Source organism: Schistocerca americana, chromosome 4 (assembly GCF_021461395.2).
Source record: "Schistocerca americana isolate TAMUIC-IGC-003095 chromosome 4, iqSchAmer2.1, whole genome shotgun sequence".
NCBI classification, from domain to species: domain Eukaryota; kingdom Metazoa; phylum Arthropoda; class Insecta; order Orthoptera; family Acrididae; genus Schistocerca; species Schistocerca americana.
Genome location: NC_060122.1, coordinates 613,821,172 through 613,845,594, shown reverse-complemented (window position 1 = coordinate 613,845,594; position 24,423 = coordinate 613,821,172). Strand labels below are relative to the sequence as shown.

The window sequence follows — 24,423 nt, the reverse complement described above, 5'->3', positions numbered from 1 at the left end:
AAATTCGAATTCTCCAGTTTTGCATTTAATGTCATTTGTTGAGATAGATGAGGCATGGAGTTAATGATTTGATTCTTCTTGGAAGATGCAGTCTCAGAATTTAGTCAGTAAACTTCACCTTGGAGCATAATGCCTCTTTTGTAACTTCTTTAATTAGAGTTCTATGGACACTTAGAGCTGTTCTCACACATTCTAAATCTATAAAATATGAAACATGCTGCCATTCTGTGTCGAGTTCTGTAACGCCATTGAAGGAGTTTTGTAGTTTACATCATCCATGGATGACTTAGTTGCTGTGAATCTATCTGGTATCTCCTAAACTAGTTTTGTGGAGTCATTAAACTTTAGGACACTCAGAAAGCATAGTCAGGAATATTTTACAGTAGTAAGATTTCCCAGTGATATATACAAATTGCACAGTCAAACAGTAAAAGGTCTTCCTGCTTATTTGTGTGCAATACATTCCTCTTTTAAGCTGTTTTGGGGCAATATACTAGTCCCTGCTTGAATGTCAGACTATTCACTTTTAAGAACAACATTGTGAGCCCTTTTTGTTGGGATGTCATAAGTCCACTTGGCGAACAGGTCTCGTATGTGTAAGTTGAAAATATTTTCACTTGGTGTCAGTGCAGATTTGTTCTAAATGCCCTCTTTAACACAGCATCAACATAGAAGTTAATATTTAATACCTTCCAGAGTTCATGTTTGAGTAAGGTGATAAGAGTTTCAAAGAATTGCTGTTTGTGGAAACCAAGTTGATTCATACAGAGGAGCTTTTTAGGTCCCCTAAAAGACCATAATGCACAAACATAAATTAACATCAGTGGCATAGATCTGTAGCCATTTGCGTATGTCAGATGACTCTTCTATAAAATGAGTGTGTCCTGTGCACTTTCACAATTTTGTGGAAAACTTTATTGTTCCAGCAACTTAATGTACATTGCTGCTGTAGAGTGAACGATAGTCAGTGCGGCAAAAGAAGAGCACTTACAGTTAAGGTGAGGTTGGTGGTTAGTTATTTAAGCATCTACCACAACCAACCAGGTAACAAGAGTTTTTATTAGAATCTATGGTAACATCTCGTGTTACCAGTAGTTAAGATTTTTTATTCATTAAACTTTTAACACATTTCTAATGAAAAAAAAAATCCATTTTGTGCCTCAGTACACATTCCGTTAATATTGTTCATTGGATTTTGTTGAGACATAACATATCTGACTTAAATTCCATAAATTTTTCAATTGAAATATGAGTCTGTAACAGCATTTTGAAATTACTGTGCATTGAAAATATTAATTTCATGTGTATTTCTCAATATACGTCATCAAAACTAATAATTCTAGAGTTTTGGGTTCACCCTCTCACATATAACAACTTCTGAAAATTGCAATAACTTAGGACTAAAGTTTTTGTGGTATCTAAAGTTGTTATAAAAATCAGTTTTCAGGAAAATCACTTTAAAGTTAAATGCAATGTTCCCATATAGCTAAAATGCCCCAGGCTCATAATCCTTTGACTGTTCTGGCTCCTCGTCCTGCTTTCTCTTCTTATTTAAACTTTTTGACATTTTTTTAAAATTTTGATAGTTGCAGAAGGTCTCTTTCAGATTTCATGACACCTTTTTGGTCAAAGAGTAGCAATGCAGAAAAAGCAATTGTTTCCTGGTTTTTTGCCCATTGTACCTAAAAGAAATTTCCTGGCTTGAGTGCCATCGTTGAAGCAAGTAACAGCACAGGCACACCAATTTTAAAAGTATTTGCACCCACAGACATTGTTTTTGGAAGCCTTTCCCAAATACATTGGTTGAAGCTTTTGTTAGAGTTTTTTGTACAGCCATGTAGGCACTTACAGAGTAATGTTTCACTTGCAAGGTCTCTATATACAAGTTTTATTACTTTCATCACAGCTACTAGTAAGAAGTGTTTGTGTTTATATTCATCTTCTCTGGAAACCTGTCTCTGGTATCCACACAAAGAATATAAACCTTTTGGGCACAATGCGTGTATTGGGTTGTCCTCCGTATACAACTTGCAAAAATAAGTGGTCCACACGGCTTCCTCTGCCATTTTTAGATCTCCAGCGTTAGCTCTTAAGGCCATGCCATACTGTGTGTGAAGTTTTTCTATTTCACCAACTGTTAACCTTCGCCTTGCTTTGCTGGCTTTCCCGTCTGACAGTTCCTTCCTGATGGCTCTTGTCGTAGTTATCGCAGTCTAGGTTCCAGCCTTTTGTGAAAGCCTACACATTCAGCAAGATTTACGCTGTCTTAACTTTCAGAAAAGCTTTTTTTATCCCCATCTTCTAGTAGGTATTTTGCGTACTGAATCCCACGTGACTCTTTCCACTACGTAAATATATTCACCACTCCACTCACTTCCATGCCTCCTCTATTGCCATCATAATTTTTATAGTACACTTGTGAGATGGGCTCCATTCATGCAATCATGGCAATATTTTGTAAGTATATCAATATCTATCACCCTACCTGTATCAAATGATGTTGAAGGTACTACATCATTCAGTGCAAATGGCCTTTTTTCTGCTATGTTCCATCAGAAGCGCCAATGATGTCTTTACACCCATTATTAGCAGAAATGCACTTCTCTGAAGCTTGTTATAGAATCTTCAGAAACATGTTTCAGTGCCTCTAGGATTATACTGTTATATCTACAGAACTTTTGCAGGATATGCTGGCAAATTCATGAAAACAGCAAATGATCTCACTCTTGTATGTCCCTTTCCTAAGCACCGCATAACAAATGCGAACCTAAGATTCATTTCAAAAACCTTCCACCCCTGAATGAATTTTGAAGTCCTACTGAGTGTGCTGTTCAAATTCAGCTTAGCCACAGAACCTCTTTTCCTATTTGCATCTTCACAAATTTCTACACAGTTCATTCTGTCACAGTATTTGCATTGGACACTACTCATGATAAGATTACTCACTACATTTAAATCCACCAAAACACACACATTATCATTATCAGAACTGTTGATATGTAATTTAATTTTTCTCTTTGATGCACTCAGGACAGGTGATATTTGCGAAATGTTGGAAGAATCAGATTGACTAGTCTGTGGTTTTAGGGACGTTGTTGAGTGTTGCGTGATGTACCTATTGTGATTGCAGTCTCTCTCTCTCTCTCTCTCTCTCTCTCTCTCTCTCTCTCGCATGCACGCGCTGACATTACTGCAGTCTCGGGGAACTGATGCCATACTCAATGTTGCCCGAGACTGCAGTCGCGTGTGTGTGTGTGTGTGTGTGTGTGTGTGTGTGTGTGTGTGTGTGTGTTCTATTTTTGAAAAAGGCCTCGCTGACCGAAAGCTTTATTTGTGGCAGTCTTTTTGTTGTGCCTCTCTGTGACTCAGCATCTCCACTATATGGTGAGTGGGAACTTTCCTTTTCATAACATTATTGAACCAAACATTTATATTATCTTGACAGATTTAAAATAAATATTTTCAATTAACATACTTTTGAGGTGTGGTGCTTCCTAACCCTAGTACTGATTGTTAGGTATACTTTATTTCAGACAGCATTAGTAATACAGAATAAGACCTCATGGTTGTTGCTATGGTAAGTTCAAGCATTGAAACCTTCCTTAATACATTTTTCATTGGTATCCGAACATTGTCACTAGTAGATTTCTGAATCATGTTCTTGGGCCTGCAGGGTGGTAAGAATGCACAAAATAAGAGAAAACAGAGAAATTTCACATGTTTGTTATTTTACTTTTATCAATTTCAACTTGTAATAATGTCCTACTTAATTAAGAAGAAACCTAGATGTAAATGGGCAACTCTTTTAACATAGAACTAAAGCAAAGTCTCCTATTGTGTAATATTTTATTGTGAAAATAAATAATACTAACCCGCTATAGGAGGGTAGTGTTGACTAAATGTAGGTTACAACTAAATTTTATTGTAATGAAGCAATCAACCATTTAAATAGGCAACAGCCATAATAACAATTTTAGTGTAAATAATGTGAATTATTTCCTGTTTTCAAAAATTCACATCTTTGTTCACAGTCAAATATAAATGTTGAAATTTTTACAGTACTATGCCATCATATAGCTGTACAAAATGTGAAAAAAAAAATCAATTTTATATTCAGTCCCACCAGATATAACTAGACAAAAAAAATATATAAAAGATTAAGGAAACATTTGCCAGTGTTCTTGCTCTACGTAAGGCTAGTAGTTTGATATCTAACTAGGAAGGGGGGGGGACCACTCTGGTAAATCACTCCTTGGCTGTTATTTTTGGGTCTAAAAAGTGGATATTCTAAGTTGTCAGTAACAAACTTTAAAGGTAATTTTCAATGGTTACTTTTGTAAATAGGATAATAAACAATATTGTAGAGGATACTTTTCTAAAAACACTCATGTCTATTGCGATGTTGTAACTTAATCCGGTGCGGAGATAGTCAAATTAACGCTAATATCTCCAAATTGAAAAACCATCATGCACTTACAAATAAAATTGGCGACTATTCAGTAACGGTGCAAGGTCAATTTTTTAAAACTGTTTTGAACTTCTCAATTGTAGGGTAACCACATGTAAAAAAATCAGTATATTTACAAATGGTCAGGCAACCCTCATTGGATCACTTCATATGGATTGACCCTAGTATGAATACCAGACTTAGCACTTGCACCATTAGTTGTTAAACCTACATACTCTGACCAGTCTACTTAATTTTCTTACATAAACTTTCAACACATTTGAAAATACCTTTTCCAGCTGTTTTTGTTGGAAAAGACTGGCAAAACAGCAGTCTTCCTCTAGTTTTGCCATTCAACTCACAACAACCAAAAGCAAATAAATTAGCTTGTTCAGCAAAGTCTGTATTCACGTCATTTGTTTACATTTTGCTTCAAACAAACCATTACTCATTACTTTTGCTGTGGGTGTACTAAGTTGTTCTTCCACAGTGTGGGCTGTCCACTCCTTGCACATAAGATAGCTCATAACAAACTCTGGTACTAAGTATGTTCTGTTTTGAAGGCTTTTCCACTGTGGATTTAGAGACCTTCATGAACATTGAGAATATTCAGTTGATAGATGCCATTCAAGTTTCGATAGTTTGATGCATTCATTGGATAGTGTTTTGTAACAAATCACACACTGAGACATAGGCTCTTCTTCAGAATACACAAACCTAAGTTTTAAAATATTGTAATTCTATTTTGAAAAATATATTGTAGTCTTTTTTGCTATTTTGCTATTACTTGGACCCGATGTTGACGATATCACAGTTACAGAATCTAATATGGCAATTCCTTCATCACTTCACTGCTAACAACAAGACCGCATCCAAAAACAAGCATCTATGTTTACATGAAGTAGCAGGAAGTAATAGTAGACACAACCTTACAATAAAACACACAATCACTGGTTAAAGTTCCTCCCGGCCCCCACCTAGGGAGCTCGCCACTCTTTGGTTGGTGGGTTTGTGCTTGGCTACCACAGGTACCCCAGCCTTTGCAGCATCTTGTCCCTAGTGTGCTGCATATCTAGCTTCTTGCTATTCTTTTTCTCCTCCCTTGGGGAACATGTCTCGGATGTTTTGGGAATGTGTTCTGCATTTTCAGTAGCTGACATCAGAACAGTCTCTCCACTGTTTTATGTTCCTGTTTCTCTTTCTTTGTTCCCCTTCTCTTATCCTTCTTCCACTTTAGCGTTTGAGGTTCCCCTTTTTCTTCTTCCTACCTGTGCCCTCCTGAAGGCCGGTCCACACGTCTGGCACATAACAGGTGGCTGGGTAATCCATAATTCCCAAGTCTGGGTTGACATATAGGGTTCGCATGTGCCCCCTGGTACAGGCCAGGCCCAGATAGAGTAGTGCTTCCATCAAAGGTCAAAGCAGGCTATAAAGTTATCACAGTCTGACCGTATATTCAAAACATGTGTGGTAGGGATGCTCACGAGGGTGATTGTCTGCCTCCTCCTCGCTGCTTCATCCATTGCAACAGCAACAGTAGAGTGCAGCCTCCTCCCGAGATTGTCCCATGTATCTTGATGAGCGAGCTGTCCAGGAGATCTGGGTGAAGGAAAAATGGCATTACCCTGTTGCTCGCAAGTTGTTGGCTAGTTGGAAATCCTGCTTTCTACCATCTGGCACTTACAGTACTGACCTTGCTACATCTCGCACCACAAAGGACATGGCCACGCAGGCATGTGACCTCAGATTCGGTACCGCAGTTGTAAAATCGCCCGTGTCATGTCATGCCCGTCTCCTCCAGCTGTGCAACAAGCCACCAGACTTTCGCCTCACAGGGCGAAATCACCTGCTACACATCTGGCAGGACAGAAAGAATAGTCCTGCAAAGATTTTCTACATCCCTCCAGCCAACAAACGTCTGAGTCTTCCTCACCAACTGGAAAGGCTCCAAGAAATCACACAGCCAACCTCCATGTCGCCGTTGGGCACTGTCAACCGTTTCTCTGCCTTGCAGTGTGCAGACTGACAGAGAGAATGCCGTCATCTCTGTAGATCTCGTGGAGCAGGATCCTCCAGTCTCTGAGTCCTGTCGCAATGAGTCTCTGAAGGCTGGCACTAGGCAGCTGCTGAGGTAACACCCCATTATTTTTTCCCTCTTCCGCTTTCGTCATGACACTCCTCCAATGGAATGTTTGTGACCTTAGATTCAACAGCTAGGAATTACGGCTGTTCTTAGAATGGCAGCATCCTTTACCCCTTTCTGCTGCTCGGGGACTTTAATGTGCACCATCCCCTTTGGGTTTCTCCCAGAACCTGTCAGAGAGGTGCTCTATTAGCTGACCTTCTCAACCAAGTTAACCTCATTTATCTCAACACGGGAGCACCCACATTCCTTTCAGACTCCATGCACTCCTGTTCCCATTTGGACCCCTCCTTCTGCACTGCTCAGCTTAGAATGGCAGCATGCACTTGTTCTCTGCCTCTACGAAACAAAATTGCTTTCTCATGATTGCTTTGACCTCTCACATTTGTGTCCGGTCTGCTTGCCCCCCCCCCCCCCCCCCCTCCCCGCGCAAGGACAGCATTTTCCATCTTGTGGGGGAGTCGTGCTGTTCATCCAGGATGACGTTCATAGTCAAACTGTCTCTGTGACTAACTGGCTTCAAGCTGTTGCAGTCATTTCACTTTTTCCCTTTGTACCGTTTACATCCCTCTGTCACTAGGTGTCATCATGGCAGACTTCCTCCAGCTTATTTGGGCAACTCCTTTACCCCTTTCTGCTGCTCGGGGACTTTAATGTGCACCATCCCCTTTGGGTTTCTCCCAGAACCTGTCAGAGAGGTGCTCTATTAGCTGACCTTCTCAACCAAGTTAACCTCATTTATCTCAACACGGGAGCACCCACATTCCTTTCAGACTCCATGCACTCCTGTTCCCATTTGGACCTCTCCTTCTGCACTGCTCAGCTTGCCCATTGTCTCAAGTGGTCCATGCTCTCTGACACATGTTCAGTCGACCATTTCCCTTGTGCTGTCCATTTGTTGACTCCTAACCCATCTATATGCACACCCAAATGGCAGCTTTTGTAAGGCCAACTGGAGGCGTCACTCCTCTTGGGCAACCTTCGACAATCAATATTTCCCCAGTTGTGATGATCATGTAGAATATCCTACAAATGTTATCCTTACTGCCACAGAACGTTCCACGACTTGTCCCGGTCCCTTGGTGGACTTAGGCATGCCGCGATGCAATTTCCTGCCGTCTCTGGCGTTCCTGCAGCGCTGCCACACCTCCCGCAGTGCACCCTCTCCCAGACCCCGGTACACCAGGTGGGAAGCAAATGTGGCTCGTCTTGGACCCACTGCAGACCGTTGTCTTTGCCCTCCTTCAGGCAGACCGTGCAATCTCCAAGTACCTGGCTGCTGTTCCGTCCCGCCCCGATGTTGTATCCCCAGAGGCGGAAGACAGGCTGAACAAGTACATAGAAACAAAGTACAGGTTTACACAGAATATTTACAACTATGCTACCAGACTGGCCCCTATATGCGTAGACCAGCACAGATCTGACCCGACTCTTCGACTGACCTGGCACACCCTCAAGCTAAAAGTGCCTGACTATTTATACTGCTTTTTCCCTTGCTTATGACGTAGTGTCAGAGAGAGACAGAAACTATGGGAGGGGTCACACCTGGCTCTGGCCTACTGCCTTGCATCGTACATCGTAATAACTTACAGCAACGCTGCAGTTCCCTGCCTCTCCGTTGCTTCACTTCAAACAAATTGTACATGCAATACACTGCTGCAGCTCCGCGCCATGTTTACTCTGCCTGGCCTACTGGCTGCCCGACTATTAGCACACACTGCCAGCGGCTCCAGACTTCTTCGCCCAACCGTGCCTTTACTGAATTTTTAACAAAATTCCCCTGTCCTATGACTAAGACTTAATACTAGTGAACCAGAAGCTTTTGAAATGTGATGCTACTCAGAAATGCTGAAGAACATTAGATAGGTAGATTGCATTACTAATGAGGACATACTGAATACAATTGGGCAGAAAGGGAATTTGTTGTGTAGCAAAATTCTAAGATTGGATTGATTGATAGGACACATTCTGAGATATCGACAAATCCTCAGTTCAGTATTGGAGGGAAGTGTGGGAGGTAAAATTGCAGAGGGAGACAGAGAGATAAGTGCATTAGCAGGTTAAGAAAGATGTGGGTTACAGTAGTTACTCAAGGGATGAAGTCTTCTACAGGGTAGAGTTGTGCGGAGAGCTTAATCATAGCAATTTTTTGGCTGAAGACCACAACAGCAATATTCCAGTGAGATGGGTTTGTAAGGCCCCAGTTCTCTTTGCAGTGTATGCATACACATGTCACTGTTATAGATAGTGGGGGCATGCTTTAACTTGGTATTGTGCATATCCTGTTTCTGTTGTTCTGCAACTTTCAATACCATTGAGATTAACAGTGGAATCTCCAGAGTTGTAATATTGTTGTTGTTGATGTCTTCAGTCTTCAGACTGGTTTGATGCAGCTCTCCATGCTACTCTATCCTGTGCAAGCTTCTTCATCTCCCAGTACCTACTGCATTCTACATCCTTCTGAATCTGCTTAGTGTATTCATCTCTTGGTCTCCTTCTACGATTTGTACCCTCCACACTGCCCTCCAGTACTAAATTGGTGGTCCCTCGATGTCTCAGAACATGTCCTACCAACCGATCCCTTCTTCTAGTCAAGTTGTGCCACAAGCTCCTCTTCTCCCCAATTCTATTCAATACCTCCTCATTAGTTATGTGATCTACCCATCTGATCTTCAGCATTCTTCTGTAGCACCACATTTCAAAAGCTTCTATTCTCTTCTTGTCTAAACTATTTATCGTCCACGTTTCACTTCCATACATGGCTACACTCCACACAAATACTTTCAGAAATGACTTCCTGACATTTAAATCTATACTCGATGTTAACAAATTTTTCTTCTTCAGAAACGCTTTCCTTGCCATTGCCAGTCTACATTTTATATCCTCTCTACTTCGACCATCATCAGTTATTTTGCTCCCCAAATAACAAAACTCCTTTACTACTTTAAGTGTCTCATTTCCTAATCTAATTCCCTCAGCATCACCCGACTTCATTCAATTATCCTCATTTTGCTTTTGTTGGTGTTCATCTTGTACCCTCCTTTCAAGACACTGTCCATTCCGTCCAACTGCTCTTCAAAGTCCTTTGCTGTCTCTGACAGAAATACATCATCATCGGCGAACCTCAAAGTTTTTATTTCTTCTCCATGGATTTTAATACCCACGCCGAACTTTTCTTTTGTTTCCTTTATTGCTTGCTCAATATACAGATTGAATAACATTGGGGAGAGGCTACAACCCTGTCTCACTCCCTTCCCAACCACTGCTTCCCTTTCATACCCCTGGAATCGTATGACTGCCATCTGCTTTCTGTACCAAATTGTAAATAGCCTTTCGCTCCCTGTATTTTACCCCTGCCACCTTCAGAATTTGAAAGAGAGTATTCCAATCAACATTGTCAAAAGCTAAGTCTACAAATGCTAGAAATGTAGGTTTGCCTTTCCTTAATCTTTCTTCTAACATAAGTCGTAAGGTCAGTATTGCCTCTCGTGTTCCAACATTTCTACGGAATCCAAACTGATCTTCCCTGAGGTCAGCTTCTACCAGTTTTTCCATTTGTCTGTAAAGAATTCGCGTTAGTATTTTGCAGCTGTGAATTATTAAACTGATAGTTCGGTAATTTTCACATCTGTCAACACCTGCTTTCTTTGGGATTGGGATTATTATATTCTTCTTGAAGTCTGAGGGTAATTCACCTGTCTCATACATCTTGCTCACCAGATGGTAGAGTTTTGTCAGGACTGGCTCTCCCAAGGCTGTCAATAGTTCTAATGGAATGTTGTCTATTCTGCGGGCCTTGTTTCGACTCAGGTCTTTCAGTGCTCTGCCAAACTCTTCACGCAGTATCGTATCTCCCATTTCATCTTCATCTACATCCTCTTCCATTTCCATAATATTGTCCTCAAGTACATCGCCCTTGTATAGACCCTCTATATACTCCTTCCACCTTTCTGCTTTCCCTTCTTTGATTAGAACTGGGTTTCCATAATAGCTCTTGATATTCATGCAAGTGGTTCTCCTTTCTCCAAAGGTCTCTTTAATTTTCCTGTAGGCAGTGTCTATCTTACCCCTAGTGAGATAAGCCTCTACATCCTCTCATTTGTCCTCCTATCCATCCCTGCTTAGCCATTTTGCACTTCCTGTCGATCACATTTTTGAGACGTTTGTATTCCTTTTGGCCTGCTTCATATACTGCATTTTTATATTTTCTCCTTTCATCAATCAAATTCAATATTTCTTCTGTTACCCAAGGGTTTCTACTAGCCCTCGTCTTTTTACCTATTTGATCCTCTGCTGCCTTCACTATTTCATCCCTCAAAGCTACCCATTCTTCTTCTTCTGTATTTCTTTCCCCTATTCCTGTCAATTGTTCCCTTATGCTCTCCCTGAAACTCTGTACAACCCCTGGTTCTTTCAGTTTATCCAGGTCCCATCTCCATAAATTCCCGCATTTTTGCAATTTCTTCAGTTTTAATCTACATTTCATAACCAATAGATTGTGGTCAGAGTCCATATCTGCCCCTGGAAATGTCTTACAATTTGAAACCTGCTTCCTAAGTCTCTGTCTTACCATTATATAATCTATGCGATACCTTTTAGTATCTCCAGGGTTCTTCCATGTATACAACCTTCTTTCATGATTCTTAATCCAAGTATTAGCTATGATTAAGTTATGCTCTGCGCAAAATTCTACCAGGCGGCTTCCTCTTTCATTTCTTAGCCCCGATCCATATTCACCTACTATGTTTCCTTCTCTCCCTTTTCCTACTCTTGAATTCCAGTCACCCATGACTATTAAATTTTAGTCTCACTTCACTACCTGAATAATTTCTTTTATCTCATCATACATTTCATCAATTTCTTCATCTGCAGAGCTAATTGGCATATAAACTTGTACTACTGTAGTAGGCGTGGGCTTCGTGTCTATCTTGGCCACAATAATGCGTTCGCTATGCTGTTTGCAGTAGCTTACCCGCACTCCTGTTTTTTTATTCATCATTAAACCTACTCCTGCATTACCCCTATTTGATTTTGTATTTATAACCCTGTACTCACCTGACCAAAAGTCTTGTTCCTCCTGCCACCGAACTTCACTAATTCCCACTATATCTAACTTTAACCTATCCATTTCCCTTTTTAAATTTTCTAACCTACATGCCCGATTAAGGGATCTGACATTCCACACTCCGATCCGTATAAAGCCAGTTTTCTTTCTCCTGATAGAGACGTCCTCTTGAGTAGTCTCCGCCCGGAGATCCGAATGGGGGACGCCATCATCATTTAATCATACAGTAAAGCTGCATGCCCTCGGGAAAAATTACGGCCGTAGTTTCCCCTTGCTTTCAACTGTTCGTTGTACCAGCACAGCAAGGCCGTTTTGGTTAGTGTTAAAAGGCCAGATCAGTCAATCATCCAAACTGTTGCCCCTGCAACTACTGAAAAGGCTGCTGCCCCTCTTCAGGAACCACACGTTTGTCTGGCCTCTCAACAGATACTCCTCCGTTGTGGTTGTACCTACGGTACAGCTATCTGTATCGTTGAGGCACGCAAGCCTCCCCACGGCCTCCCACGGCAAGGTCCATGGTTCATGAGTTGTAATAATGAACACAATTTGCTGACAGGCGGTGACTGTGCCATTTCTAGGTGATGGATGGTGGATAGGTGAAAATATGCACAGTGGCCCCTCCCCACCACACACACACACACAGGGCTGAGTAGCTGTGACAGTGTGGTTGTTAGAAACAAAGCACAGATCCTTGCTAAACCTGGTCCATTCTAATCATGGTTCACAGCCAGAGTAATTCTCTGGTTTGTGTACTGTATGTCTCTTTAAGCGGCCAAGCACTAACCACAGTACCTCCTTAGCCTGTACACAGTCAAGAGCAGTAGTTCACCACCAAACACAAATGACTGCTAGTGCCACACTGGGCTTGTGCTAATATGCTGCTTGTAGTCCAAATGGCAAGTTGTGTGCTACTGTGTTGTGGAGACTGTACAGCACCCAGTGCTGCTCTGCCCTCTGATGAGGAGCAGCTTCCATTTGCAGACATGTTTGTCTCCTTGTTATAGTCAAACTTAACCAAACATAACCATCCCCGATCCCTCCCTTCCTGAATTTTGCAACTGGCCCCAAAGTGGCCAACACTGTGCAGTCTCCTGCAGTGCAGAATTGCACGTTTGTCACAATGTCGAGCAGTGCAGTGGTGGCAGGTCTGGTTTTAGTGTGACATGATCAGCTGTTGAAGATGAGTGAGTGTATTTACAGGTGACAAGTGTCTGGTCTGATAGGGCTTGCACTTTGTCCCTGCAGGTGTCCTGTATATTGTGAGTGGGCAGTGGCATCCTGATGATGGTTGAGTAACTCTTACAGGACAGTCCTGCTGTCTTTGGCTATAGCAGTTCACCTGTCTGGCACAGTGTCAGCCAGGGTATTTGAGAGCACTGTGTATGGTGATTCCTAATTGATAATGTGTTTTTAGGTTGATTATTTTGGTGACTGCTGATGTCCTTTCTGAATGGTGAGGAGACACGGACTCTGTTAAGTGTTACAAACGTTTTGACTTTTTGCGGATTTTAGTTGTGCTCGGATAACATACAGGGTTTAGCAGGTTGATACCCGTAGGGAGCATATTGATTTTGGAGTCTGATTAACGCAACAAACAGCTTGTGCATGTCCCTTTAGTCAGCCATAGTACCAGTAGTGTCAGTGTCGTCGTAACTGCCGTCTGCTTCACAGCGAGCTACGTTAATTGAAGTATTAACTGTATTTTTCTTACTTGTCACTTCTTCTTCTGTGTGTTTTTGCTTTTAGGAAGCTTTAATTGTCAAGTGCTAGTAACAGTGTTCCATAGGTTTTGTGTTTGTTTTGAATACAGTCAGAGAGAGTCCCTGTAGTCAATCATAGTGCCAGTAGTGTTTGTTTTCAATACAGTCCAGAGACAGGTAGTGCTATTTTCATGGTTTTTTACAAGAAGCGTCTATCAACCACAGTTTAGTCAACTAACAGCCGCCTTAAATGAATTAGCAGTCTAGTTAAAAGTTGATTAACTCTCTACAGTAAATTAATTTCTTAGGATGGATAGGATGTGTGACTGCTGTGTATGGACACAGGAGGAGCTGGCCACTGTTCGCGAACAGCTGAACGAGTTGATGGCCGTGGTCAGCCGTCTTCAGGCTGCTGCCTCGGAGTGTAGCGGCAGTAGGGAGTCTGGTGTGTTGCATGGTACACCCCAGGTGTTACATGCTTCACCCACTGTCCCTGCTGTCGAGACATCTTCGCGGGTACCGGGCGCGGTTGGGCCACCCTCTCCCCAAGGGGAGTGGGGGGTTCAGCAGCGTTCGCAGCGCACGAGGCGGAGGGTCAATGTGGAAGCTGGCCGTGTGGCATCGCCCGCTCTGCCTGTGAGTGGACATGCGGCTGCTCCTTCGGCAAGGTCCGAGCAGGCACGCGGGGGAAGGGGTTTATTAGTTATTGGGAGCTCCAATGTTAGGCGGTTGATGGACCCCCTTAGGGAGATAGCGGAATGGTCTGGGAAGAAGGCCAGTGTTCACTCTGTCTGCTTGCCGGGGGGGTCTCATCCGAGATGTGGAGGCGGCCCTGCCGGCAGCAATAGAGAGCACTGGGTGCACCCGATTGCAAATTGTTGCTCATGTCGGCATCAATGACTCCTGCCGTCTGGGTTCAGAGGTCATCCTCAGTTCGTACAGGCGGTTGGCAGAATTGGTGAAGGCAGAAAGCCTTGCTTGCAGGATGGAATCTGAGCTAACTATTTGTAGTATTGTTCCCAGAACTGATCGCGGTCCTCTGGTTTGGAGCCGAGTAGGAGGCTTAAACCAGAGGCTCAGACGATTCTGCGGAGATCTGGGGTGCAAATTTCTCGACCTCCGCTATCATGTGAAGAAATATAGGGTCCTCCTGAATAGGTCAGGCATGCACTACACGCCGGAAGTGGCTACAAGGGTAGCAGAGTACATGTGGAGTCCAAATGTGGGTTTTTTAGGTTAGAGAATTCCCTCCCTAGGCCCGACAAGACACCTCCCGAGACACGGCTAGGTAGGAGTAGGCAAAATGTAACAGGGAATAACAGTATTAGTGTGCTAATAGTAAACTGCAGGAGCATCTATAGAAAGGTCCCAGAACTGCTCTCATTAATGAACGGTCACAATGCCCATATAGTACTAGGGACAGAAAGTTGGCCGAAACCAGACTTAAACAGTAATGAAATCCTAAACTCAGATTGGACACAAGCAGACATATGTCTGCTTGTGTCTGTACATGTGTGGATGGATATGTGTGTGTGTGCGAGTGTATACCCATCCTTTTTTCCCCCTAAGGTAAGTCTTTCCGCTCCCAGGATTGGAATGACTCCTTACCCTCTCCCCTAAAACCCACATCCTTTCGTCTTTCCCTCTTTCCTGATGAGGCAACAGTTTGTTGCGAAAGCTTGAATTTTGTGTGTATGTTTGTGTTTGTGTGTGTGTGTCTATCGACGTGCCAGCGCTTTCGTTTGGTAAGTCACATCATCTTTGTTTTTAGATATATGTCCATAATGTAGGTTTTTTATGTCAATAAATCCCCTTCCTCCTTCCTTTCTGCTTAATATGAATCTTTCCGTTGCTGAATGTATGTGATGTATTCTATATTTGTGGCATTGTGATTGTGTAAGTGTATTGAGTGCTTCTGGGTCTGTGTTACTCCACTTCACTACTCCAAATGAGTAGGTCAATATTGGTATAGCATAGGTATTTATAGCTTTTGTCTTGTTTCTTGCTGTCCATTCTGTTTTCAGTATTTTTGTTAGTCTTTGTCTATATATTTTTTTTAGTTCTTCTTTAATATTTGTATTATCTATTCCTATTTTTTGTCTGTATCCTAGATATTTATAGGCATCTGTTTTTCCATCGCTTCTATGCAGTTGCTGTGGTTATCCAATATGTAATCTTCTTGTTTAGTGTGTTTTCCCTTGACTACGCCTTTTTTTTCTTGTCTTTTCCAAAAGCAATATTTATATCATTGCTGAATACTTCTGTTATCTTTTAGTAATTGGTTAAGTTGTTGATTTGTTGCTGCCAGTAGTTTTAGATCATCCATGTATAGCTAATGTGTGATTTTGTGTTGGTATGTTCCAGTAATATTATATCCATAATTTGTATTATTTAGCATGTTGGATAGTGGGTTCAGAGCAAGGCATAATCAGAAAAGACTTAATATTTCTCCTTGGTATATTCCACGCTTAATCTGTATTGGCTGTGATGTGATATTATTTGAATTTGTTTGGGTATTAAGTGTGGTTTTCCAATTTTTCATTACTATGTTCAGGAACTGTATCAATTTAGGATCTACGTTATATATTTCCAATATTTGTAGTAACCATGAGTGGGGTACACTATCAAAAGCTTTTTGGTAATCAATGTATGCGTAGTGTAGTGACCTTTGTTTAGTTTTAGCTTGATATGTCACATCTGCATCTATTATGAGTTGCTCTTTACAAGCTCGTGCTCCTTTGCAGCAGCCTTTTTGTTCTTCATTCATAATTTTGTTCTGTGTTGCGTGTGTCATTAATTTCTGTGTAATGACTGAAGTTAAGATTTTGTATATTGTTGGTAGGCATGTTATGGGGCGATATTTTGCTGGGTTTGTTGTGTCTGCTTGATCTTTAGGTTTCAGATAAGTTATTCCATGTGCGAGTGTATCAGGGACTGTGTATGGGTCTGCAATGTAACTGTTAAATAATTTAGTTAGATGTGAATGTGTTGAGGTAAACTTCTTTAACCAGAAATTTGCTATTTTATCTTTTCCAGGGGCTTTCCAATTGTGCGTAGAATTAATTGCTCGGGTGACTTCATGTTGCAAAATTATCACTCCAGGAATTTGTGGTATCATCTCGTATGTGTCTGTTTCTGCTTGTATCCACTGTGCATGTCTGTTATGTTGTACTGGGTTATGTTGCAAAATTATCACTCCAGGAATTTGTGGTATCATCTCGTATGTGTCTGTTTCTGCTTGTATCCACTGTGCATGTCTGTTATGTTGTACTGGGTTTGACCATATGTTGCTCCAGAAGTGTTCAATGCCTGTTATGTTTGGTGGATTGTCTATTTTAATGTGTGTGTTATCTATTGTCTGGTAAAATTTCTTTTTGTTTGTGTTGAATATTTGGTTTTGTTTCCTTCTATTTTCACTTTTTTTTTGTATCTTCTAAGTTGTTTGGCCAATGCTTGTAATTTCTGCTTCTTTTCATCTAATTGCTCTATCACTTTTTGTTGTGAGATTTTACCTAACCTTTTTCGCTTTTTGTCTGATATTTCATTTCTTATAAATTGTGTTAGCTGTCCGATGTCTTTTCTCAGTTTTTCTATTCTGATCTGTAGCCTGTGTTGCCATGCTGGTTTTGTGGGTTTCTTCTGTGTGTTGGTTGGTTCTGATATATGCCTAGTGTGCGTATTTAGTGTAGTGAGTGCTCCTATATAAACCAGTAGTTGTAACTCTTCCATAGTTGTATTTTCATTTATTTTGCTGTGTGTGTATGTGGTGATAGTTGTTATTGTTGTTTCGACTTGTGGGTTATTTGGTGGTCTATGCAAGAATGGTCTAATGTCTGTATTTGTGTCTTTGTATTCTATATATGTCAGCTGAAATTTTTCTTCTAGATCTAATATGTGTGTCACTTCGTGTTCTATTTGTGCTTGTTCTGGTGGCTGTCTTAAGATTTTGTTTTCCTCTGATTGTTTAATTGATGCGTGTTGTTCTTTGTTTGTTTGCTCTGGGATGTTTGAGTCCATTACTGTATTTTCTCCTTCTTCTTCTTCTTCTTCTTCTGATTGCACGTTATTTTGTTCTAGTATTTGTTGTACTTGTTGTTTGATGTTTTCTAATTCTGACTGGGGTATCCTGTTATTTTTTATCATTACACGGATCAGATGAGCTAGTTGTTGTTCTGTTAAAAATTTTAATTCTGGGTACCTGGTAGTAAATGTTGTGTATACTTGTGATCTGTATCCGGTTGTGTTGGTTCCTAAGTTTGTTGTTTGGTAATAGCAGAGGTGTCGGTTAACTTCATCTGACCATCTCATCCTCTGTCTTTGTTTTCCTTCTAGAGTGGTTGCAGGAAGCATATCCTGCAAAACACCTCTATTTGGATTTAAATCATTTTCCGTGTGGCTAGCAGTGTTGTTACCATTGTGGACGGGCATAGGGTTCAAGCGTCGTCCCCGACCATGACAGCGCTTGTCTGAGGCTTCATTAGTTTTGTCCTGAACCAACTAATCACACTAAAAGGGGGGTTAGCCCTCTCAGTGGTCCGTTCTTTTCGTCGCCTTTTATGACTGGCAGAACATACCGGAGGCCTATTCTTTTCCCGGGCCTCCACGGGATTTATTATTATTATTATTATTATTATTATTATTAACTGTGGCCTTCTTATTTAAACTGGTTAACACTAAGTTTAAGGTCCAAAGCTGCAGCATTGTCGCATCAAGTACTGTTTGCAGACGGCCACCACAGGGCATCACTCTGTGGCAATAGAAAATCACTTTAAAGCCCCTATCTTCCACAAAAGCGAACTAAAAAATCTGTAATTCACTTACAGTGTAGATCTGTATAGTGTCAGCACATCATAAGTCCATTCTTAATTTTAATTGGGGGCAAGAGTTGTGTAAATCATTTTGAAACAGATTAAATTTTCCAGTTTTAAAACAGTTTCAAACTTATCATGTAATATCTAAAAAAAATCACCGAATACTTTTTCATCGGTTATCAAAATATATTGTTTTGCCATAAATCTTTAAAATTTTCATATTGCATTGCATTTTCTATATATAAGCTTCTAAAAACAGCATTTTTATGCAGTGGCGTCAATATTTAACTTTTAACAAGTGTGAAGTTAGTCTCTGTGTCCTACAAAAATGATTAAAAATTCTGAAATTTGCCTATATCACTCTCAGTAGTATCTCTAAGCAGCTCAGGATGGTTTCTTAATTTTTATTAGGACTGTTGTTAAGTTGGTTATTGAAATAGGAGAAATTTTTGGGTCTGAGATAGCTTCCTTCTTATCATTGGAACTTTATGTGTAATAAATAGCACATGACATATCTTTGTGCATGAAGTAACGTGCCACAAGGAGATGATGGGAGCTTGCTGAACAGTATTACGTACTCTTACAAAAGGGAAGAGAAAGTGATTGAAATAAATTCACAAACTCAGGATTTAATGGAAGTAAAAGGTTCGTTAAAGTACACTATACATAATCGGACAGTGGGAAAACAACACCTAATTCAAAGCCAGTGGACCTACTGGTGTTGCAGCTCATAGTGACACATTGTTGTAACACACATTTATTATTCCATGCTTCCCATGTCACTCATTTTATATAATGTGCTATCTTTTGTCTGTCTACTGGTGTTACTTTTATAATTGCCTCCTTCAAAGGAATTCCCCTTCACTAAATGTAAATTTATTTTCTGTAGCATTGTAATGTTTAACCTGTGCGCAAATAGTTCTGTTGTGTTGTAAAGGCGATGGTAGGGAGGCAGTCAGCACTTCAAGCTGCTCTGCCAGGCACTTAAGTGCGATTTGCAGAGTATCTATGTTGATGCAGTGTGCAGCCTCAGTCTACTCCTCTTTTGAGTATTTTCATCGCACATTGTAAGGCAAGCAAAGCTAAAAATAATAAAAATCTCTCACTACAATGGCTCACTGAGGACTGGCTGGCACAGTGCTTTAGGCAGTGCAGCAGAAGTGGCAACATGGGGAGCCGATGATGCCAGGCTTCCATTAGTTTATTGGTGGTAGGAGTCAGCCGTGCAGCCCACAACCTGTCTAGTGACAACTAGTTTAAATCAGACTATAGTAATAGAAAATTATACTGATATCTTTAAACAGTTTGTGTTTTAAAGCACGTGTTCTGGAAGACTGTATTTTGTCACTCTGAGTGAGGTAGTAAAGTTGGTATGTTTAACTCTTTAAGTGTACAAAATATATCATTCTTTTTATGCACACAGATTAATGGGGCACAGCAGATCACCTTCTCCTTCGCGACGACGCCGTAGCAAGTCGAGGGAAAGGGAGAGGGACCGTGGTGACAGAGATCGTGACAGGAGGCGGCGTCGCTCAAGAGAGAGGGAAAGGAGGCGTCGGTAAGTTCTCAAGTCTGATACGTGTCGTTAGGTATTGTAGCGACAAGGGAAAAAGATTCATGCACTAAGTAGCTAACAGATACATTTCTTTTCTTGCTGGTTTCAGAGCAGTGTAAGTCCCATTTGCAATAAGAACAGTATGTTTCATTCATCTGGAATTGTATACATAGTGTACTAATGTCTTGTGAATTTTTATATTTTCTGGTGAACAGAATGTTCAAAGAAGTTTTGGGCTTGCGTCCATTTGTCATTTACTTCACTTCACAATAGATTGTCTTGGCACCAGCCACTCTTCCACATGCGAGCCATTAAAGAAAAATGGAGACAGTCTGTCCATATCATGTGCATTGTGGGGAAAATACTGCAGCAAAAATCAGTGCTATATTATCCGTTTGCAGTCTAGTCTGTCATTGCTGGGCATTGTATCTCTACTGGACATTCAGTGGTGCATGATACAACAATAATTTTGACCACGATAACTTACTACGACTCCTTTGTTAAAAACTGGTGGAAGTACATGCAGCTGAAAGATTGATGAACTGTGATAATGCTTGGAACCCCCATCATTTCCACTATTTGCTCGAAATGAATGCAACAGTATAAGCAGAGTTCTGCAGTTCCACTAATGATGATACTAACTGGTGGGTAATGTGATTAGTCTGTCACCATGGTCATAATGCATGTACGGAATACACACACTGATGAATTGTTGGAAAGGAAAAGTCTTCTGTCTTTGATGGCTCACCTTAGGAAGGCAGCTCAGTCGAAATGTCGTACAGTGAAGTAAATTGTAACAGGCTTGAAAGCCTGAAACTTCTTTTGACACTAGCATCTTTTTAGGGCATAACCCCATTGACTGTCAAAAGGGGCTCATCTGCCCTTGAAAATTGTTACATGTGGATTGAAGAACATACAAGAATGAAAATGAAAATGAAAAGATTAAATATTGATGGTAAATTTCAAAAGTTTCTGAAGGTTTTGTGCATATGAATGACCTGACCTTAAAGTATTCTGTTGTCCATCGTTATTTTATGTCACAAACAATCATGTTGGAAGAACATTCACAACTGAGCATTATAGCAGAGGTTGAAAATACCACTTCAGTTGTAAATTCCTTTATTTTCACACAGCCAGTTTCGGACTGTTACAAGCCCATCTTCAGGTGTTGCAGCTGTGCTGTGGTCCCCAAGCGCTGCGTGTACCAGGCACGGTGTGCTGCCTATGAGCTCAGAACAGGGACTCCCTGTTTGCTGCAGAATCCTTGAACATATCCTTAGTTCAAATATAATAAATTCTACATGTGGAAAACAGCCTCACCAACTTTCTTTGTAAGCTGTTACAACGTGTGGTAAGTCAGCAGTTGTGTTGGGTCCTGGAGTCTTGTGGCCTACTGGCTCCATGCCAGGGCGGCTTCCGCCAGGGTCGCTCTACCATTGGTAATCTAGTTTCCCTTGAGTCTGTCATCCAAACAGCCTTTTCCGGACGCCAACACCTGATTGCTGTCTTTTTTTATTTACGAAAAACTTATGACGATCTGGCAACATTGTATTAAATGTGTGGGGTCTCTGCAGCCCGCTCCCAATTTTTATCCAAAATTTCCTATCACTCCGTACTTTCCATGTCCAAAAACTTCCTGGCAGATTAAAACTGTGTGCCCGACCGAGACTCGAACTCAGGACCTTTGCCTTTCGCGGGCAAGTGCTCTACCAACTGAGCTATCGAAGCACGACTCAGTCCCGGTACTCACAGCTTTACTTCTGCCAGTACCTCGTCTCCTACCTTCCAAACATTCTGGAAACATCCCCCAGGCTGTGGCTAAGCCATGTCTCTGCAATATCCTTTCTTTCAGGAGTGCTAGTTCTGCAAGGTTCGCAGGAGAGCTTCTGTAAAGTTTGGAAGGTAGGAGATGAGGTACTGGCAGAAGTAAAGCTGTGAGTACCGGGCGTGAGTCGTGCTTCGGTAGCTCAGTTGGTAGAGCACTTGCCCGCGAAAGACAAAGGTCCTGAGTTCGAGTCTCGGTCGGGCACACAGTTTTAATCTGCCAGGAAGTTTCATATCAGCGCACACTCCGCTGCAGAGGGAAAATCTCATTCTTTCCATGTCCAAGTTGGTGCCTCCTATAGTTCTCCCCATATCCAGGAGAATGGGGTCCCGCAGGGGTCTGTATTGAGTGTATCTCTGTTTTTAGTGGCCATTAACAGTCTTAACAGCAGCTGTCGGGCTCTCTGTCTCACCTTCTCTGTATCAGATGACTTACGCATTTCGTACTGCTCCTCCAGTATTGGTGTTGGCGATTGGCACCTACAGGGAGCCATCTACAAGGTGCAGTCATGGACTCTAGCCCACGGCTTCCAGTTTTCAGCCGCAAAGTCGTGTGTCTTGCACTCCTGCCGGTGCCGCACCATTCATCCGGAACCAGAACTTTACCTTAATGACAATCCACTCATTGTAGTGGAGATATATTGATTCTTAGGACTGGTTTTCGACGCCCGATTAACATGGGTTCGTCAGCTGAAGCAGAAGTGCTGGCAGCACCTCAATGCACTCCACTTCCTGAGCAACACCAACTGGCGTGCAGATCGCTGTACGCTGCTGCAGCTCTACAGAGCCCTTGTTCAATCCCGCCTTGGCTATGGGAGTCTGGTTTATGGTTCAGCGGTGCCCTCAGTGTTCCGTTTACTTGACCCAGTCCACCACTGTGGCGTTCGACTGACAACAGGAGCTTTTAGGACGAGTCTGGTGTCCTGGTGGAGGCCGGAGTTCCTCCATTGAAGATTAGATGTGCACAACTGCTCGCCAGTTACGTTGCTCACATTCACAGTTCTCCTGAGCATCTGAATTACCGTCTCCTTTTTCCATCCACGGCGGTTCATCTCCCGCATCGGAGGTCCAGGTCAGGGCTTAAGATTGTGGTTCGCGTGCGATCTCTTCTGTCTGGAGTCCTTGACTTTACCACATATACTTGAGGTCCATTCATGTACACATCCATGGTGTACACCTAGCCCGAAGCCCCGCCTGGACCTTGCATAGGACCCAGGTAAACCCACAGCTCTCCGCTGTCACTTCCTCTCGATTCTTGACATGTACTGGGACCATGAAGTGGTATACATTGATGGCTGATGGTTACATTTTTTGTTCGTTGCGTTAGTTTTATTTTTAGGTGTGGTGTTGGGTGCTTTTGTACATTGACCCTTGCTTATGTCAGGGAGAAAGGACTGATGACCATGTAGTTTGGTCCTTTTGTACCTCAGCCCAACGAACTGATCTCTCTCTCTCTCTCTCTCTCTCTCTCTCTCTCTGCACATAGTATTAAGATCGAAGTCCATCAAGGCAACACTAGGTGGTACCTTGCTTCAAATTACTTGCTGCATGTCACCTGATGTCGCCAGCTTTTAGTCTGTGACATGAAATCGTGATACAGAGTTGTCGTTGCCCAGAAAATGTGTTACCTAGCGTCACATGCTGCAGGTTGCCTGTGTTTGTAGCATGTGTCTCAATCAGTTCCACTGAAGCAACATCAGAACAGTGCACCATGCCTTTGCGAACTGTAGGAGCAGCTGCTTTCCTGGTAGTAACCTTGAGAAGCAGAAGAAAAGGAAGAAAATCAAAATGGTGGAGGGAAGAATTATTTGTTGTTGGTAAAGAATCTTGCAGTGAACTTTTTAGGAAATTGGTGGGTGGTCGTGAAACATGTTTTAAAAATTTTACGTAAATTGAGTTTGGAAGATATTTAGTAGTTTTTGCATTAATTCATGCCAGTGATCAGAACATTGGACACCAACTATCATGACCAGCTGATGTGAAATTGTTAATGACGTTGAGACATTTAGTTACAGGTAATAACTATCCTTCAGTGGTGTACATTTTCCACATTTCAGAACCAGGTATTTCAAGAATTCCACAAGTACAAAAAGCATGTACATGTACATCTCCTGTGTGATTTTGTACAGGTATGCAGGAAAATTGTGTCATTACAAACTGTTGATTGTATGCAGTACACTTTAGATATCGAAACATCACAAACCGGACAGTATTTAGTTTGAAATGCAATGCTGTAATAGCTTCTAATTTTATTCAACTTACATTCTTGTGTATTTGAATTCATTAAGCGCATGGTGCTATTACCTTAAATGTAAAAACTACAGTCAGAACACCAAAAGGAGGAACCTGTTGACATTCTTCTGTTGTGAGAGCAGAGACATCAGAGTGAATCAGTGAAGCAAGACATTGTTCACATGTATTGTCAGAAACAAATATTTCTGCACGACTATTGGGCGGATTTTCTGCATCGTATGTACCAATAGCTGCTTGGAATAAAATGATATTTATGTGATGCATGAAAATAGTTCGTGACCTATGCAACAAACACCGTAGCTTGTTTGCAACATGTTCGCCATACGTTGAACATCCCTTGCAACTGCTGCTTTTGAGATAACATATGCTTCTTCCTTGCATTCTGATGGAGATGTAGGATGCGTACACCTTCTTACTTCCTTCTTGGGGGAAAGAAGCATTTTACCTCCACAGCCCAATCTTTTCAAGATGACTGGAAGATGCATGTGATGTTGGTAGCATTTCACCATTAAGGTGCTCGAAGTACTTACAGCATTCGAAATTCCATCTTCAGACTGTAAAACAAATTATGTATCAAAGTAAATTAATTTCGTATTTGGTTATAGCTGTCACAATTCTCATGAAC

General features: G+C 41.6%; 1 protein-coding gene across 3 annotated transcripts in view; it reads left to right on the top strand.

Moving 5' to 3' along the window:
• The window catches only part of LOC124612413 (epsin-2-like), a 93,067-nt gene that overhangs the window by 19,666 nt on the left and 48,978 nt on the right, over window positions 1-24,423 (top strand). For 2 of the 3 annotated variants that reach the window (XM_047140610.1, XM_047140612.1), the window contains exon 2: window positions 19,590-19,724. In XM_047140610.1, the coding sequence (XP_046996566.1) occupies window positions 19,594-19,724 (131 nt within the window). In that variant the 5' untranslated portion in view covers window positions 19,590-19,593. Of the gene's footprint in view, window positions 1-926; window positions 999-19,589; window positions 19,725-24,423 lie in introns of all 3 variants that reach the window. The other variant, XM_047140611.1, reaches the window with a different exon arrangement.